The sequence below is a fragment of the Pseudonaja textilis genome, chromosome 1, assembly GCF_049901715.1.
Source record: "Pseudonaja textilis isolate UNSWEBS1 chromosome 1, rPseTex1.2, whole genome shotgun sequence".
Classification (NCBI taxonomy): Eukaryota; Metazoa; Chordata; class Lepidosauria; order Squamata; family Elapidae; genus Pseudonaja; species Pseudonaja textilis.
In genome coordinates, this window is record NC_141990.1 from 229443036 (window position 1) to 229463416 (window position 20381).

At 37.1% G+C, this 20381-nt stretch overlaps 1 protein-coding gene across 3 annotated transcripts in view; it reads left to right on the forward strand.

Moving 5' to 3' along the window:
* PKP3 (plakophilin 3) overlaps window positions 1-17164 on the forward strand; it is an 85065-nt gene extending 67901 nt beyond the window's left edge. For all 3 annotated transcript variants that reach the window (XM_026706697.2, XM_087919449.1, XM_026706698.2), the window contains exons 7-14: window positions 9737-9911; window positions 10780-10897; window positions 12321-12488; window positions 13155-13340; window positions 14205-14358; window positions 14511-14703; window positions 15820-15907; window positions 16095-17164. In XM_026706697.2, the coding sequence (XP_026562482.1) occupies window positions 9737-9911; window positions 10780-10897; window positions 12321-12488; window positions 13155-13340; window positions 14205-14358; window positions 14511-14703; window positions 15820-15907; window positions 16095-16130 (1118 nt within the window). In that variant the 3' untranslated portion in view covers window positions 16131-17164. The remainder of the gene's footprint in view (window positions 1-9736; window positions 9912-10779; window positions 10898-12320; window positions 12489-13154; window positions 13341-14204; window positions 14359-14510; window positions 14704-15819; window positions 15908-16094) is intronic.
* Window positions 17165-20381: the final 3217 nt, after the last annotated feature.

Sequence of the window (20381 nt, forward strand, 5' to 3'; positions counted from 1 at the left end):
GTAGACAAATTATAGGTGCAGGATTGGGAACAATGGATCTGTATCCCACCCAAGAAATAAGAAAACTAAAAACAAATAGGATAAGTCATTTTTCTTAACTAATTTCAAAATAGTCTTTCTTCCCCCACCCGTTGGCCCAAACTAGAATCTAAATGCATTCCAACGTGGCAGAAAAGAAATAGGAAAGCTGCCAAATAATAGGAGCCATGGTGGTGCAGTGGTTAAAATGCATTGCAGTCTAACTCTGCTTACTACCAGGAGTTCGATCCTGATTGGCTCAAGGTTGACTCAATTTTCCATCCTTTTGAGGTTGATAAAATGAGGACCCAGATTTTTCTGGAGCGATATGGTGACTCTATAAACTGTTTAAAGAGGGCTATAAAGCACTATGGAATGATATATGCTATATGATATATGCTAAATGCTATTGCTATTGCCATAGCCTTCCACTAGGAAAAAAAAACTATTAACATTTAATTTCCATGTATCTTAACATAAGGGTCAGCAAAGGAGAAATCTTAGTATAATAAGACTGTTCCTTGTGATTAATAGCCAAATATTACAACAGGAGGAAGCAATTTCTGTCTTAGAGAAATTGTTCTTAATGGGAAATAGAAAAAGCTTCTGGCTTTTAAAATTTAATTTATTTTTTTTAATTAAAAAACATCACTGCATCAACTGGCTGAAAGTGATCCAGCCTTTATAAAGCAATGCATTTTCCCCCTAATGTTCAACCAAATAACTAACAGGTAAATTATAATAAAATATAAACAATAGTATAACTTTAATCTAGAAAAATAGATAAATGGAAGAAGAATCATGAAACAGATGATGTCTTCTTCCCACTGGTGTTACCAGACTTAAGGTTCCATTATAAAGTGAAACCAAGTTTTAATGAAATTTTGTGTGGAGGTGACATCTCTTATTCCAAAATGTCTATTAAATATGAAGGTGGCCAGTTATGTTATTTTTAATGATTTTCTGTATTTATTATAATTTCATAATTGCATAAATGGCATACATAACATAATTTGTTTAATGTCATAATCATGCAAACATGAATTACAGATGTTGCAAAGTTAAGGTAAATTTAATGCTTCATCAGGCTACTTTAGATGTAATGGACTTATTTGTTACTTTGGAGGGATGTTTGTTGCATATTCACATTAAATGTGAATCCATGAAATTATATGCTTGTATAAATTGAACCTGTGGTATGTCTGGGGTATGGAAGGAGTAAAAAAAAAGAATAAGGGGAAAACAGATTGGTAGGGGTCAGGGAAGATACTAGGGCCATCTTATCTCCTAATTATTATTATTTAAGCCAGGAAGAACCTTAAACCAGAATGGAAATAAATAACTAGAATAAATAATTCAATGACAGATTTTAAGGTATAAAAGAAATCTCAAAGATGGAGTCTCACACCCCATCAAATTTTGCCATATAATAACGCCTATAATTTACAAGCAAGGTTCAGAGATTGCTGTATCTAAAAAGTATTGTGGCAATAGAAATATTATATAGGGTGGCAATATGATTAAACTGAAATGTGATAGAATTTGAAAATCTGAATGTATCAAGAGACAAAGAGTGGCAAGAAATAATGTACAGCAGATTTAATGCCAGAATTGAAACTGCCATCTGTCGTAACACAAAGATTAAATGCAGGCAAGACATTAATTGTATTTGCCTTTTTCTGAAGAAAACAACATTGGCTTATATTTTCATCTGAAAAGAAGCTTCTAATGTACAGCTGAATTGCATTTACACAAATGGTAATCACATTTATAGACAATCACAGTCCCAAAGGATTTGCAACAGTTAATGCAAAATCAAAATGTTTTAACCAAGAATTTGCTGAATAAGCTATAATTTACGGAGTGATACACAATGTCAGGTTGAGTTTGCACATCACAGTAAAATTAAAAGGGTATGTTTAGTTTATATATGAAACCAGGGACATATTTAGGTTATTTGTGCATTTTGTTTGGTGTAATAAGATGCATTCTCTCTTGTTCAGAATATGTGCCTGCCTCCTGTTCCAAATTCCCTTCATAATTAGCAACCTTTAATGTTCCTAAAATACTAGTTTATTTCTTAATTCACAAACAGTAAAGCTATATTGAGGAGTAAATGAATTGAAGGAATCAGTGAAATACTAGCAATTCCTGGATCCTCTCTCTTTCTTTGAATATCCTCTTGGGTAAAGAGATTGGAATGTCAGTCCATTAACAAGCTCAACTTCAATGCGCCTCAGTAAATCCTAGCAAAGAAAAGGGTATTAGGTGGGGCTGGGCAAAGGGATGTGACATTTTTATAAATTGTTTGTTTTGCTTAACATCAGGTAAAGAGATAAAGAGAAGCAGGCTGGGAGAAGCAAGGGGCACAGTATGGCTATATGTTGCAGTTGCTGGCAAATATCCTTCCCTAGGAAGAAGTGGGAATAGGAATAAAGAGGGAGGAGAGCATATTTGTGTTATTAGTGTATGTCACCATAGAAATTGGCTGCAATGTTCACCTGTTGGAAATGTGAATAAGATGAAAAGACCTAATTATATTTGGTGGACATGTAAAAAAGCTAGAAAATTTTACATTCAAATACACAAACTGTTTCAGAGTACACAAAGTTGGAAATATTCTGCATTACCTGTTCTGTCTCACCTTTCTTCTTTCCAAAAGATGAAAGAGTACAAACTCACACAAACACAGGCAGGCAAGCTGGCTTGGACTTCACAGAGTTAATTCTATAACTGATAATGTCCTTGGCATTCCAACACGCTCTGCCTGCCAAGTCCAAACTGATAACAAGTAAAAAGCTACTTCCAGAAAATTACAAGGCAGACCATAAAATCATTCACAAAGAAAACCTGAAGCAAGATTAAACTTTGTCCCGTACAAAGTTCCAGCCGACAACACACCCACTTTTATCCCCTGTGGGGTGTGGCTCAATGACTCAGCTCACTCTCTGACCCTCCCATGCCTCCTACGTTGCTGCTCACATTTCTCCCTACGACGCCGCTTAGGATCAAGCCAACATTCTTCCTCTTGACTCCCTGTCAGGGGCTGCTATGATATGCCTTCCTCCTGATTAATCTCAGGCTGTTCCTCTTGGTTGTCTGATGAAACCTGAGGCATTATCAGGGAGGAAGGCATTGCCAGAGAGGAAGGTCCTGGGGAGGAAGGCATTCCCAGTTCCTCCTCCTCATCTTCCGAGTCCTCTTCCTCTAACAGCACAGGCTCGGGAATCAGAGCCACAACAATTATCTACAATGAAGAAATAGCTGGTGAAGATGATGAAACTTGCTGAGATGGATAAATTTACTTGTTTGATCAGAGAAAAGGCAATATGTATATTTATTGCTGACTGGAAAACCCTTCTCATGAATTTATTGAATTATCATGAATTTATGGTTTTGGTGATTTGACAGGATAGATATAGAAAGAAGAGAGTTATGAGGAAAAAAAGGCCAAATTTATAATTGTACTTGTAACTGCTGTAAAAAAGATTGGAAGTTAAAAAAAAAACCAGAAAAGAAAAGATGTCTGCTGCCTTCAACTGAGGATGAGTTTGTCCCATCTCCCATTTTTTGCCAACTACATGGGAATGTTTTTTCAGCTTTCTTGTATACAATCAACAAGCCCAAAGTTTCAAAATAAATATTGCAGTAATATATTTACTGATAATTGTATTATTTTTTCTAATACCCTGAGGTTAATTACAGTCTTGTGCAAGATCCACTTTATAAACTAGGCAAACTAGGACCCTCCTTTAGTTTTAGTCTGTTAATTCCCTCATAAATCATCTGCCTCTCTACCAATATGTAAGCAGATAAATCCCAGCTAAATCTGCATCACTATCTTTGTTTCATAAGAGGAAATACCACCTCATTTTGCTTTATGTTGCTTCTCTGTTAAGGGAATTCTGACTTTTTGAAATCTCACTTTATTTTCTCTCACCCAGTTCTTTTCATTCCAAGAATTCTGTATATACATAACCAGATTTTCCCTCTCATGTATGGCTTAACTGTTCTTCAGCTACCTGAACATGCAGAGTTGCAACAACCTCTTCATTTCATAAGCAAATGTATGTTGGCTGCTAAAAGAACAACCTACATTCTTGTTTACTAACTTGTGCTCATCTACATTCACTGGTAAACCATAATGTGAATTCAGTAAGAGCCACCCTGTCTTTTGTTTTTTTTTTAAACAAAGTTTTATTTTGAACAACAAACATACAAACAAAACATAAAACCCTCTTTCAATTATATACATACAGTGTGTCAGTTGGTTACAATCTTTTGTGCTATCCTTTTTTTTACCATTACTCACAAGTTATATAAATTCTCACCTTATCAATCTAGCTTGTGCTTATGTAATATCAATTATTAAACATTCATTTGACTAAACTATTTTTCCATCATTTTATATGAGATATTCTAATTTTCATTATGATTTAATCTTATATATTCATCCAATGGTTATATATTTTGTATTGTATTCTATATCAATCTATTAACTTTTATTGTAAGGCTTACTAATCTATTTCTTTACCATGTCTTTTTATCTAATCATTGATAAAATAAATCCCATATCATATAAAATTGTTTATCCTCTTCTCTAATTTCAAATGTCAATTTACTCATTTCAGCACAGTCCATGATTTTCTTAATAATTTCCTCCTGGATAGGTATTTTTTCATTTTTCCAATTCTTAGCAAATACAATTCTAGCCGCTGTTAAAACATTTACAATCAAATATTTCAATTCTTTACAATATATTTCTGGTATAATTCCCAATAAAAATATCTCAGGTTTAAGGTGTTGTTTTGTCATTTTGTGTTGTTCTCCACATTTCCATAGCATACATGTCCTTGTTCATTTATCAATTGATTCATCCTTCTCGAGTCTCTTTTCTTTCTCAATTTTGTCATGTGTTGTTTTGTCATTTTTTCCAACCATGTGTGGATTATAGTCCAATATCTTTTTGCATCTGAGCATGTCCACCACATATGGTAATATGAACCAGGTATCTGATGACATTTCCAACATTTATCCAATTTATTCTTGAACATCCTCGCAATTCTCACCATATCTAAGTGTTAACCCAAACAACAGAGGCGACAGTGGACAGCCTTGTCTAGTCCCTTTTCTTATATCTATAGACTGTTAATTCTCCATTTATCATAACCTTTGCAGTTTGTTTATGGTGTATCATTTCTATGGCTTGAGTAGATTTTTTACCAAAGCCCATTTGGTCCAATTGTTACAGCATAAAACGCCAATTCACATTATCAACAGCTTTTTGTGCATCTAAAAACATCAGAGCCATTTGTTTTTCAGGGTGTGCCTCATAGTATTCCAGTGTATCTAAAATTATTCTCATATTATCTTTAATCTGTCTCTTCAGCAGAAATCCATTTTGATCAGGGTGAATAAAATTGTTTAAGTATCTTTTCAGTTTTTTTGCCAGAATTGAAGCAAAAATTTTTGTAGTCTGAATTTAATAGTGATATTGGTCTGTAGTTTTTAACTTGCTATGGGTCTGAGTCCTCCTTCGGTACAAGTGTGATATATGCTTCTGGCTATGTTTTGGATATTCTCTTCTTTGTCATAACTTCATTCATAACTTCTAATAAGTGAAGATTCAATGTTTCCTGGCATGTCTTATAAAATTTCACTGGCAAACTGTCCGGACCTGGTGCTTTCCCAGTGTTTTGCTTTTTTAAAGCTTCTGTTAATTCCATCATTGTTATGTTACTTTCTAACATTATTTCAATATCATTGGGTATCTGAGGCAAATTTGCTTCCTGTAAGTATTGTTGAATTCTTTCTTCCTGAACATTCGCTTGATGGTACAATTTTCCATAATAATCTTGAATAATGTTTTTCTTCTCCACATTTCCATAGCATACATGTCCTTGTTCATTTATCAATTGATTTATCCTTCTTGAGTCTCTTTCCTTTCTCAATTTATATGCTAGCCATCTGCCTGGTTTGTTTGCATCTTCAAAATTGTTCTGATTAGCATTTTTATTTTTTGTGCTATTTCTTCTTTTTCCATTAGCTCCATTTTATGTTTAGTTATGTCCATTTTAATTTTAATGTCCTTTTTTTGTGGAAATTTCTGTAGTTCTTTTTCCAACTTCTTGTAGTCATCTTCCAATATTTTAAAGATTTTTTTCTGTTTTATATTTCTTTTCCTTGTATAGTATATTATCAAGCCTGTTGTATAAGCCTTCATCGTGTCCCAGAGGTTCTGTAATGATTTATCCTCTTTTGTGTTTTCTTTAAAGAAAAAAGTCAATTCTCTCTCAATTTTCTGTTTAAAGTCTTTTTCCTTTAATATCATATTATTTAAAGTCCATCTAGATCTCCTTTTTTGTCCTTTCCATACAAGTGTCATTGGATTGTGATCTGCCCAGGTACTTGCTTCTATTTCAGTGTCTTGTATGTTAGAAAGCAATTCTATTGACATCCATATCATATCTATTCTAGACCATAATGCATGTCTATTTGAATAAAAAGTATATTGTTTATTTTCCGCATTTCTCTCTCTCCATGCATCTTTTAAGTTTATCTCATCTACCATTTGAAAGAAGGATTTTGGCAATGTCTTTCTAGCTTTCTTTGCTGTTTTTTGTGTTTTATAGTCCAATTTGTCATTTATTATTCCATTAAAATCTCCCATCAGACAGATATTAGCATAGTCAAGTTCAATTATTTTCTTATGTCATTTCCTGTAAAAATCTTCTTGATTATCATTTGGAGCATAAATTGCTATTAAAAGTATCTTTGGATTATTGTCCATTATCTCCACCATCAAAATCCTTCCATCATCATCTGTATATATTTGTTCCGCAGGGACACCACTCGTCTCTTTTTACACTGTGTCAACGCTGTAAATAATTTCCCTAATTTTTGTTGTTTCAATATATAATCATGTTGTTTTTTAATATGTACTTCTTGTAGACAGATCATATCAAATTTTAATTTCTCTAAGTTAGAGCCACCCTGTCTTTTGATTGTCTGCAATTATGAAAAGGGTTCATTTGCTCAAGTTGGAGTTTCATTGTCATACTCTCTTTCTGTTAGTGGTTACCAAGCTGGGTTAAAACTCTTTGCATTTTTATTAACAAGTGTAGGGATTAATGTTCCCCTTTGCAAAAATCATGTTAAATATCTGTTCACCCCAGATTTCCCAAGAGGGATAATGCTTATACCTTTCAGCAAAACCAGCCACAGAGACCTTAGCAAAAGCTGAGGAAAGGCATGAAACTAGTAGCCATACTAAGTTAGTATGGGCCACTTTTATGAGTAGGTAAGCAAGTCCAAAGCCTGCTGGGATAGAGGCCTGACATTTCAACATCTACAGCTTCTCAAGCAGTTATAACAGTGGTTGATGCACTGAGATGCTGTAACAGTTAAGACTGCTCATGAACACAAACAGAATGAATGAGTGACATTTCCTGGTGGCAGCAGATAATAAACTAGAAAGGGGAAAAAGCAGAAGCTAATTCTCGCAATTCTTCTGTTGCTAGGCAGCAAATATTTGTAGTTATTATTTTTTTTGGTGGGGGGGCAAGTTGATGCTATTGGCCTTATTGACAGCCTATTTCAGGCCTCCCAAAACTTAACCATAGCAGAGAACCCTTTTGTGACTATACAGCACACACCCTTTACAACAAGGAGGAAGAGGTCAGCCTATAGCCTTGTAGAGATCAGATTGAGATTCCCATTATCATTTATCCTCAGTTATGTTGGTGGGGTGGATGTTCAACAGTATCTGGGAGAACAGTGTTTTCCATCCTTACTGAAAAGGGAAAAGTAACCTGACAAATATGAAAACTAAACAAAATTAAGCCCTCTAATCTTGTGGAGATCTCAGCTGTGAGGAGCTAAAAAGGAGATAAGTTGCTGGAAGGCATGGTGGTTGGCTGGGCCTACAAGCTGTCTTGCTCCAACAAGTTGATCTGATTCAACCATTGTGTTCTTTGCAGTGAAATATTCTAATAATGTTGAGAGCATCACAACACTTGATTTGTGCAAGTTTATACATAGCCATCACCCAACCAAAACCTGTCTGCTGTCCAAAAAGAATTTTCTCAAGAAGTTGCTCTGTTTCTCCTGTTTTGTCTCTACTCATTACCCAAATTGATGTAGATGTAGACAGGCAACAGTCCAGGACTCTGTTAATTTCCCTAGGCTTCACTAAAACAATCAGAATTTTTGCAACGATGGGTTTTTCTACAGAATAGATCTGAAGTATACATTGACTTAGGTGGTTCTTTCCTCACAATGGGCACTTATTTGTTGCGTCCTATGTGAAACCAGATAGTTGTCAGAAATAATCTAGATGTTTAGCCTAGCCCAACCTGAGATGAAACCTTTAGATGCCCCATTCAAGGAAGGGACAGACTATAACCTCAAAGTAGTTGTTGAGATTTCTTTGGAATCTGTCTGCATATGTGTTTAATATAAATTTGCCATATAACTATGGAATGGCAGAAGTATTGGCAATGAATCTGATTAGAATTTATTTAAAAATGGGCAGAATAGTCTTGGGCCTTCATTTTTTTATTTACCCATTTTAAAAAGAAACAGTTAATTGCTTAGTGAGTTTCCAAGTAAAAAATTGTACCAGGTTGATTGATGACTGCTTTTTTAACATCGACTTTCCAGTTTATTTCAAGTATAGTTTAATTAAGGGAACTATCTGGCTCACTGGAACAATAGTTTAAAAAAGGGTTTGAAGAGACATGAAATAGCTTGCATGTACATTTAATACCAAAATCAAGTGAATGAGTGACCTTGGTTGCACTCCAGGATTCAAATGACAGGCCTTGCATTATTCAGAGTTGCTGTGGGATCCAGCAAAGAAAGCATTGGTCTGAGATTAGTAATAGTGCTCAATGGCCCTGCTCAGCCATAGGCTCAGGTGGCCTTGGGATAGTCATTCTGTGCCAGGTGACATGGGAAAGCAAATGGGACAGGTTAACATGTTCCCAACCAATAAATTCTTTGTATGTAATCTTCAAGGCACTTTCTGAATTTGGGATAATTCAAAAGTAACTTCAAGACAGGTCAGGTGTCTGCCCTCTGCAATTTGGCTTTGCAGTTAAAATCTTCCTTCAAATTTAGTCTTAGCTGCCTACTGGTAAAAGTGAAAATGTGATCAAAAGCGAATTGTTGTAAATACTAATGAGATAAGATTGTGAAGCATTCTGCACTCTAAAAATTAATGGTGATGATAATTATAATTTGAAAGCAACTGAGGGATAAAATAAATATACTGCAACTTTTACCTAATTCCGGATGTGTTGTGCATGAATAGTAAAAAAAAACATGTTATATGTTATTTTAAATCTCAGGTTGATGAAGTATGTTCATTCTCTATTGTGATTTCATTTTGTATTGACACAGAGGAAAATCTGGCTGAACTCTTCCATATGGTCAGAGTTTAAACTACTGCTTAAAAAGTTACTGGTTTTATGTACCAGTATGTGTATGTTTCTATGGATGCAATTCAACTTCCTTTTTCTTTTTCTCCCTCTTTATTTTTTGATTTTAGTTTTAGCTTTTTTCTCCTTTTGATATCATAAACAATAAATGTTATTATAAAAAGCTGATTTCCTAAATCCCAAAGGTCTGGTATGCATAAGGGAGCCATTCCCATCTTGCTGAATAGTGCCTTCTGCAAAGATATTGTCTCATTCCTCTGTCTCCTGATTGATTGCAGGCATTTTCTGGAATCTGTCTTCAAGTGATAACCTCAAGGACCGCCTTGCCCGGGACACTTTGGAGCAGCTCACAAACCTGATCTTGACCCCTCTCTCAGCCTCGAGGAATGCAGCTATTATCCAGCAAAACGCTTCCGAGGCAGAGATCTTCTACAACGCCACTGGCTTCCTCAGGTACTTTAACTATATGAGAATTATAGGGTCTGAAAGAAGTAGGAAAATCCTGATCAATAATAGTCATTGTTGTTTTAACCTTTTAGTAAGATTGGTAGGGATAAAAAGAGAAATGCAAGCATTATCAAATCCCATTCAGCAAAAATAGTTCACAACTAATGTAGAAATAGTAAACACCATTACTTTCATAAGTTTCTCGGGCATTTGAGTATGCTCTATGTTGTATGGATAGAAGAGAATATTTGTCAATCTGTATGGTATACTTCCACTAAATATATATGGGAGTTATTCAGCCATAGTGTTCCTCATTTATGCTATTTTAGTCAGTATCACCAATTTGATACATAGCAAAGATTAGAATCGGGACAATGGCAACACAGCACATTATGTTTCTGACAGAAGAGGATCAAATTGAATCAGTACTTGAAGCGGAGAGTAATTCATTTATGATAAGTATCTATATATGGCTGCTGGAACATTATGTTGGATTGTAAAGCAAGATACTATGAGAGTACAATTCTTACTATGAAAATATTCTTTTCCTCACCCAAATATAAATCAAATTTTGCTTCCACCTGACTTTGTCAAGATTGTAGCTGAATTATATGATCTAATTTTTGCTGGTTTGAATGCCTATAATTGGCCTTGCTTGGTAGATTCAGTGAAAATGGTAATTCTACCACAAGCTGCTGGTTCCTGGTTCAGATAATATTCTGGATCCATATTTTGCTGCTTGGTGGAGGGGGACAGTTTGCTGAAAAGTGTTCCCTGAGAAATTGTATTTAATAAGAGGACAAAGACTTGAGTTCAAAGAGAGTGCATTGGAGGAATATTATTGTAATGATAACCCTTCCTGTTTCTCCTATAGGAATCTTAGCTCTGCTAGCCAGCAGACTCGGCAAAAAATGCGTGAATGCCATGGATTGGTAGATTCCATGGTCAGCTACATAAATAGTTCACTGGAAGTAGGAAAATCAGAGGACAAGGTGAGAGCTCTCATTTTATTCTAAATCTGGCTTGAGTCAAATGGGAAAATGCACTTTTTCCAAGACAAAATTTGTGACAATTTCCTGTGGTTATTTTTTTACATATAATAGATGTGAAATGATTTCTCCATTACTGTAAATATTTAATTGGGTTGTCCTTCATGGTCCATCCAACATATTTTTCCTTAGGTTTAACCTGTCATTTCATTATTTACCTAAATAAATTGCTGAATGAAACATTTACTATTTATGGGCTACTAGTTCAGTAAAGAGGCATTGTAGAAGATTGATACTTTCTAGATACACATTTTTAAGGCAAGCATTGAGAAAAAACAAAGGTGTGATAGTAAGTGTTATATGTAATGCACAAGAACACCAACATTTCATAAATTTAACATTCAGATGAAGATTTTGGTTAGCATGGGCACCTGCCAAATGTATCTCTGTAAAAAAATATTGCTTCCATTTACACTTTTCTTTTTAGACATAATTTAAAAAATGAAGTACTTTATATTACTGCAAGTACCGTAGTTAGAATATCAGATCAAAGCTGAGGAGATGTGGGTTTGAATTCATCTTCAGCCACAAAATTCACTAGGTAATCTTAGCCTGTCAATAATTGTCTGACTGCCCTACTTTACAAAATGATTGTGACAATAAAATGAAGTAAGAGAGCCAGTGGCTATGTTTGTAAAACACACTTAACTTTGTTCCTGATTATTTTCTTGGTTTGCGAAGTACATCGAAGGATAAACCAAAGCTAAGCAGAATTAAAGCAAATTTAAATAACAAGTTTAGCTTGTTATGCAACTGTAAGCTGCTAAGTTTGCAGTTGACCTTGTTGAGTATGTTGTATGAATACAGCTATTGAAATACACCCCATGCTCCATGTGCAATGGTGGATGTCAGTGTAATAATTTAAAATAATTGTCTAGTAGACTAAAGGTTTGGTTCTTCAACTAAAGTTCAATGCTTGATTGTCGCTTGGAATAGAGATATCCAGGAAGTTATTCTTCAGCCTAACAGACTCTTGGCAAAAATACAATATGGATGGCTTCTGGCACTGAAACAACCTGAATCTGTCAAAAGCTGATGAAGATTCTTGCTATAAGATGCCTCAAGCAAACATTTGAAAGGCAAATAATGCATCATTAAACAAATGTGTATGTTTGATACAAAAATATTGTAAAATACTTTCTGTTTGGAGCTCTATTATTGCCTAAGGGATCTTATAGCAAGAATCAAATAGATATCAGAATATATAAAATACACTATTAACATCTGAACATCAAATTTAACCCAATTTAGTCTATGCCAGTTACTACTAAAAATTAATAAAATAGAAAATTGCCAGAAATGATATACTATAAAAAGGTTTGTTTGGGTTTTCTTTCTCACAAAAAAATGGATTTTGTCCTCACAGAGTGTTGAGAATGCAGTCTGTGTCCTGCGCAACCTCTCCTACCGACTTTATGATGAAATTCCTCCTTCCTCGCTCCAGCGGCTGGAAGGATATAAGAGGAGCGATGGAGCTAACATGACAAGTGAGCTAGTAGGCTGCTTCAGCCCACAAAGCAGGAAGGCCCGAGAGGTGAGACTGTGAAAAATGCCTTTATGGGAGAGAATTGAGCCTGTTCTGGGCAGCTGTTATTTCATGGGATGAAAAGTAAATGAGGAAGAAAGGAAAGAAGGAAGCCCCTGCTTGAGAGGAGCCCATAGCTTGACTAAGAAGACTCTGAGCACACCAGTATTCAATCCCAGCCCCTATATAGTCAAGAACAGGCCTCAGTCCCACATCTAGAGTCTTCACTGGCATATTGCTCTGGACAAATTTTTTTCCTTAGCTAAATAACAGTAGTGAATCCCTGACACCAATGGGGAGGTATTCTAGATCAGTTGGTCCTATTCCTGTTCACACTTAAGTGCCAACAATTCTTCTGGAATCGAAATTACCTTTGGTAATTGTGATTGTCGGTTCCTCTGAGTAATATGCCTCAATTGGAGGGAATTAATCCTAAAGTATAAGAAAGGCATAGAATTGTTATGGGATGAATAATATCCTGAAAGAACAGTAACTGGGTCAAAAATGATTAGAAATAAGATGTGAGAGAATGGACTTCTTGGGAATGGATTGAGCAATAATAAAGCCTTTTTGAACTGGGTAAACTGTAAAGGAGACAAGAAGACTGTAGCTAGAACAGAAGTTCATACAGCCTCAAAAGAATGGTCATTAAATACTCTCTACTCTTCCCCTTAGCTCCACATGAACTCTGATATGGTGACCTTCGCAGAAGTTTCTAAGGATCCTAAAGGGTTGGAGTGGCTCTGGAACCCTCAGATTATAGGGGTGTACAACAGGCTGCTACAGCGATGTGAACTGAATAAGCATACCACGGAGGCAGCTTCTGGAGCGCTTCAGAATATCACAGCAGGAGACCGGAGGGTAAGGGTGACTCCAGAAATACCAGCCCAAATCTTCTGAAGATTTTAAAATAAAGCAATGCATATTAAGGAGAGGAGGAAGTTAAGACATTAACTTGACATTTTGTAGGCAACTTGAGTTAGACATGGAAGATGAATTCTCTAATGGTTCTCTTATGATGGTTGCATTCAAAGAGCAATATAGCAAAATGAAGTAGGCCTGCTCAAACAATGGAGCACCTCTGTTGCCAAAGCTATCAACAACCTTTCCCCATTTTTGTCTTGTGCCCTGAAGGAAAAGGGCTCTGAGGTTTTCCCTGTGGTGAGCTTCTGTTCAGCCAATAATATATAGAGAGAAGATATCTGTGAAGAATGCTTGCTCTGCCTACTTGAGTTTGAACAGTGATTTCATTGAAAACTTGCCCATCTTGTTACGGAGGGTGAGAAAAGGGGAAAACCAATAAAGTTGATTGCAGGAAGGAAAGGAGTGACAAGGCTTCCATTGTCTGCCTAAAGCCAAACATGATTAAGGCAGTTAGCAATGGTCCAGAAAGCACGGGGAGTAAAGGAAAGGTAAAGAATAAACTGAGTCATCTGTTGCAACAATCAGATATTTCTTGGCATAGATATATATGAAAGTGTTATATTTTTGCTAGAGCACCTTATAGTAGAAGAGTCAGTTGGATATTATTTCTCCATTTGTGCTTAGAACATGGGTGTCAAACAACGGTTTTCCCATTCATGGAGCTGGGGTGGGTATGGCCTGCGTGTGACACATCTGGCCCATGGGCTGCCAGTTTGACACCCTTGGCCTACTAGAACATTAGTATTAACTTGGCAGGTGAATAATCATTTACTAGCTCATTCTTCGCTTTCTCCATTGTAGTGGGCAGGTGTCCTCAGTAGGGTGGCTTTGGAGCAAGAGAGGATCCTGAACCCTGTACTGGACAGAGTCCGCACAGCTGACTATCACCAGCTTCGCTCTCTGACAGGATTGATTCGCAACCTGTCCCGGAATGCACGCAACAAGGATGAAATGTGTGAGTTATTCCTATAGGAAAACGCAGCAGGGCCTTCTTGACAAGAGTTCCTTTCATGCAGTTCGGATGCTTTACCATCCACAGTGAGATTTTAGACAAAGCACATTTTCTCCGTGTACTATTTGCTAACCACTTTTGTTTCGGATCGGCAGCAACCAAAGTGGTGAGTCATTTGATCGAGAAACTTCCTGGAAGCTCCGGAGATAAGTGGCCTCCAACAGAGGTAGTAGTCAACATCATTGCAGTGCTGAACAACTTGGTTGTGGAGAGCCCCATTGCTGCACGTGACATTGTCTACTTTGATGGTCTGCGCAAACTCTTCTACATCAAGAAGAAAAGAGACAGGTATGTGGGGAATGGCCATCCATACTACAAACTGACTTTATCCTTAGAGCAGCATTTTACAGTATTTAATTTCTGGGCTCTACTGTAGCTTCAGAAAACTTCCTTATGCCCCTTGTTTCAGCATCACAGAATGTGTTGTTTACTAGATTCACCTAATGTTCAGAAGTAGAATCAATTTGGAAATAGGAGTTAAGGCATCAGGAGTTCTGATCCCACTTTAGGTACAAAGTCAACCAGTCATTCTCTCTCAGCCCTAGGAAGCAGGCAATGGAAAGCCTAAAAACTGCAATCTTGCAAAAAACAAAAAAACCCTGCAGGGACTTGTCCAGGCAGTCACCTGGAGTCAGCACTCACTCAAAGCCTATACACACAATCCTCAAAAGGTGTGGTCCCTTTCAAAAGCAAAAGACAAGTTCCCGTGCATTAATCAAGGGCTGGAGGAAGGAAGAAAATGGGCAAGAAAGACCTCAAAGGTTTTCAACTGACTTTTATTAAATAATCCATCTAAATGATTTATTTCCAACACTCGAGAGAGTTTTTTTCCCACCCTAATCTGACTTTCTTAGCTCCTTTGTTTCCTGGTATAGCATTCAGACTGATCCATGCCTTTTATCCCACGGGCCTTACCTTAAGAGCCTGGTGGGTGAAAAGTCTGATATACTCATTTTGAAAATGCCCACAAATCTCCAATGGACTCTTCTTGAATGTGCACCAGCTGCCTACAGAAGGCCAAAGTGCCTGTGCAGACTGGCCATCTTAGAAGAGGAACGGTTGGCATTTCTGAGGTCTGTGCAGCTAATGCCACTCAGTACCACATTACAGGAACACAGAAAGGTTTGGCTACTTCTGTCCCTCCTTCAGCCTCCAATCCTCTTAAAAGTAGCAGCAGGTTGCCTGGCTTTGCAAAAGCATAGATCTCTTCCTACAGGGATGGTGCTGAATAAATATTGGAGATCAGAGGGACATAATCCAGGGAATGGGAGGATAAGAGTTCAGCCACAAATGAGTGGGAATATCTTGACTTAACGTCCATTAGTAATTCATGGAGAAGAAATGGGGATGTTTGAGTCCCAGCGTGCACTAGTAACATGTGACAGATTTCTTCTCTTTCTCTAGCTTGGACAGTGAGAAGGCCTCCAGAGCTGCTTCCAGCCTGTTGTCTAACATGTGGCAGTACAGCAAGCTTCATCGGGACTATAAAGCGGTTTGTGTTTTCTCTCTCTCTCTCTCTCTCTATTCTGTCTTCCAAAGTGAGCTCATAGCACCTAGGTGTCTTATCGTAGAACCCATAGAGGATTCCCTTGGTATCTCTGGGGCTTAGAAATGTTAGCATTTGCTGGATCATCACTGACCTGATGTGTGCTTATGACGGTCTTTTTTATGTTTTACAGAAGGGCTTTCGGAAAGAAGATTTCATTAGCCTATAAAGAAAAGGCCCTGCAGAAAATGGACTCTCCAAACTTAATTGTTCTCCATGAATCTTGTTAATAAAGCACCACTAAGGACTGTGACCCTACGTCACTGAAACCTCTTTTTGCAATCTCTTCCTTTTTAAAGAACCGGTGTCAGTTGGCTAATTTGTTTTTAATTTTTTGCATTTAAAAGTCTGTGTAAAGCTCAGGTTTCTCTGCCTTGGCCATCTTACACCACGAAAGTATCCCAAGACCGAATATGCAAATCAACGTCCATGCAAATTCCAAAGACCCCTATCAGCATTGCCAAAGCCACGTCCTGACTTCCCATAGAGCTGGGATTTTAGAATGTATGGATGTCACAGCAGAAATTCCAGACTGCTAAGGATAGTGGAGTTGTTCTCCTAGGAGGTCGTGGTATCAAGGGTGTTTCCATTTGTGTTCATGTTTATTGCTTTCTTTTATTCTCTCCCTCCCTGGAACTCCCCTAAAACTCTCCCTGGTTATTGCATATATTTTCCTACCTCTGTATATTCAGGAAATGATTGCTTGCTTTTAATTTCAAAAGGACTGGCTTGTACGAGTTTGAGATATAGATTTTAACCATATGTATAAACCTATTTGTAAGATTTTAGGAAAGTCTAATTATTGGGAACTGAGGAATAAATGTAGGCTTTTAAAGTTGTATTAACCAATGCTCAAGAGGACAGAGTGCTTTGGAGTATAAATTTATGCTGGAGTTTGGTGATGGATTTTCTCATTTTTATTTGAAAGCTGTAATGAGTCTGAAGACATAATTTTCTGGAGCTACATATAGCATAATTTACTTCAGTTCTTGTGGGTTAGAAAGACTATAAATGGGGAAAGAAATTATGGAAAGGAAGTGCTTTCTCTAAGGAGATACTTTAGCTAGGTACCAGTCTCCTTGCAATTTGTACAGAATTTTTCTTTTATCTCTATTGGAATAGGATTGCCTTGGTGAAATTAAAGTGCCTGAGACTGTCCCACTGAACTGTTTTAGCAACAATAAACTCATAAACTTCAGATCACCCTGTTTTCGCAGTGCATTTTGTTGGACTAAAGAACATTTCTACACTACATTTATTAGCACTTTTACTGTCCCACAGCATTGATTCACATCCTATTAAATGAAGGGTTCTGTTGAGTACTCGGTTCTTGTCTGATGTGTGATGACACTGATGGAAGAGGGCATCCTAGCAACTAGAGAAATAGTTTCAGTGGGCTGGCGAAGGTGTTTTGGTGGGGTGCAGTCAATAAGGGGTGCATTGTCTGATGACTTAGGGATGTGGAACCTATATGGAAGGTTGGTCATGAGTGTGGAGTCAGGTTGCTGTTGCCCGTGGGCTGATTGGCTGTTTGGCGCACAGTGATATGGTACAGGAAGGGAGGATGGTAAAAAAAATCACCCAGGTGACAAATACTTCAGAAATGTCACTCTCTACTTTTGTGACTTCATACGATACTATAGTCTGGCACATGTAATGAAAGTGCTGAGCTGCTTGACTGTTTTTCTCCACAGAAATTACCCCACCCCACCTCCAAAATGGCACAAAGTTCTTAGGGAAGACAGTTCTTATCTCTCAATGAATAGGCCAGCATATTTGAATTTAGGTTTTTTCCTCTTATAAAACTTAATCCAATTATTTATTTGAAGCACAAAATGCCAGAGGTAGTAAGGCTGACTGAAGGAGATAAGAGTCCTTGGGTAAGTATTCAAATAGGTACTTATCAATAGGAAAGATATGAAAATTAGATCTCTGCAGCAACTTGGATTCAAAGAGAAAAGGGTGATTTGCAGCAACTGTGTTGCACCAGTTGTCAATAAATCAAACATCTTTTCCTGGGAGTGCACATGAGCACCAGGAAGAAACGCGGCTTTGAGGATTTCCTGACAAGAGAATCCGATGCCCATATGTGATCCAAATTAAAATCCCTGTCCAGCCTTAATGAAAACCACCAGAAACAAAAATCATATGTTTTATTAGCAAACATTAGGTCTGTGATTAATTCATATCCAAATATGACAAAATGCTAGCAAATATCTTCCTTGTGACGGCAACAATCACAATGTTGAAGAAAGGAGCCAAGGTGGTGCAATAGTTAGAATGTAATATTGCAGGCTAATTCTGCTGACTGCCAGCAATTTTATTCTCACCACTCAAGATTGACTCAGCCTTCCATCCTTCCAAGGTCAGTAAAATGAGGGCACAGATTATTTGGGGCAATATGCTGACTAAATCACTTAGAATGAAGCGCTATGAAACACTATATAAGTCTTAAGTGCTATTGCTATTACATGCTGGGAAGGCTCTGGATGTTTCTCCATTCATACAAAACTTCATGATTCTTCATGTACTTGCTGTAATACCTTAGCAGGCTCACCTTAGCCTTCCATAACACTTCCTGATAGACACTACTGCAAAATCAATAAACAGCAAGAAGCCTCTTTCCTAGTTGATGCATTTATCAAGCAGTTGTCATAATACAAATATTTGGTCACGGCATCCTCTTCTAAGCCATAAATTAGCCTGCTGTTTTGGGACTATTTGTTTCCATCTTTTCTGAAGCCTTTCATAAGTACCTTGACCATGACAGACAACAGGCTAATCCCACATCAATTTTTGTATTCCTGATTGCCTTTTCCTTGAAAATCGGAAATATTGCCTCTTTCAAAAATAAAATATTTCCTCAGACTCTCAAATAATTTGAAGGAATAAACAGAGCTGACAAATTAGTGTACCACAAGCAGTGTTTATTGCTTCTGCAGTGACTTTATCTGTGTCACTAGCTTTCCCTCTTTTTAACTGATGGATGGCAGCTTCAGAGATTCTGGAGTTACATTATTCATTTGTTCCATCTGAGCTGTCAAGAGTTTGTAGCTCTACTGGAATGTCTTTCAGAACAGGGCAGTTGTAAAAGATAGGGAAGTACTGTATAAATTATTCAGTCATTCAATTCTAGAGCCCACAAATATGTTGTCTGCTTTTCTGCTATCATTCATGTTGAAATTTACTGCTGAGGCAACATAATAAGTGCAGAGATTGTGATGTTCTCAGCAATATATAAGTTCTTCAAGTTCTTTTGCAATACTATTCCAATAGTCCGTTTTGTTTTGAAGCAGGTGTCAACTTGCTAATTAAGTGATCAATATAGTTAAATCTTCTGAGAGTTTGCAGTTTTCATTCAATCAAAATCTATGTTTGGATTCAGTGTCTTCCAATGGGATAGATTTTTTTTGCATGCTTGTTAAATTATCTCTGACAATTGTGCCTTAATCATTTTCAACATCCACATGGAAAATGGTGACAAAAATTAGTTGGAATTCTTATTGGCAAGTAAGTTCTTATAACTTCACTCTTCCGTAACAATTGGTGTGGCTACATTATGAGCAGTTTATATTAATCAAAGTACTAGGACTGCAGTAGGTGGTGGTGGAAACACAATGCCTCTTGTTGTCCAGATGTCCATGAGTGTTGTTTGGAAACAGCTGCTGATTTAGAAATAGTGGAGTACTGCTGTATTGTTGCTACTGGGTGAAGGTCATTTTAACTGAGGTTTTAATTGGTGCTGATTGGATGTTTCCAATCATTGGCTCATTTACTTCTACAAATGATAAGAGGCACAGGCCATTGTCAATTATCGCTCCAATACCAAATTTGCCCAAGATATTTTCCAGCCTTGCTAGTTGTTCCTACAGAATGAGTGTTTAAAGTCACCAATGTTCAGGATTTATTACCTCCGTGCAATGAATCCACAGTTGTTTCATAACTACGCATAGAATAAATCTTTTGCCTCATTCCTCCTTCTGGGAAGCATAATTAAGCACGTTCTTATTGTTCCTAAAAGTGACAGTTCTGCTAATTGACTCGAAGCTGATGGAGCTTGCAATCTTTCAGATGCTACGAAAATGAAGCCAATATGCTCTGGGTGTTTCTCTCCACAGTAATACAAAAGACATCTCATTGTCACTGTCTTGTATTCCAGATCCAATGTTATGTTTAGCTACATGCTATTTTCCATTAGCATTCTGACTTCCATTATGCCACACTGGATCTATCAGGTAAACCCCCCAGTACAGCAGCAGCATTTTCAATGGGACATTTCTTTTCCATTCCCATAGTTCCCAACTACCTGCTTCAGTTGGGCTGGGATCTGCCTGCAGTTGCCTGCAAGGCTTCCTATGTATTCTTCACATAAAACATTTTCTCTAATTTTTTACCTACCAAACAAGGTGGGCATGGATTG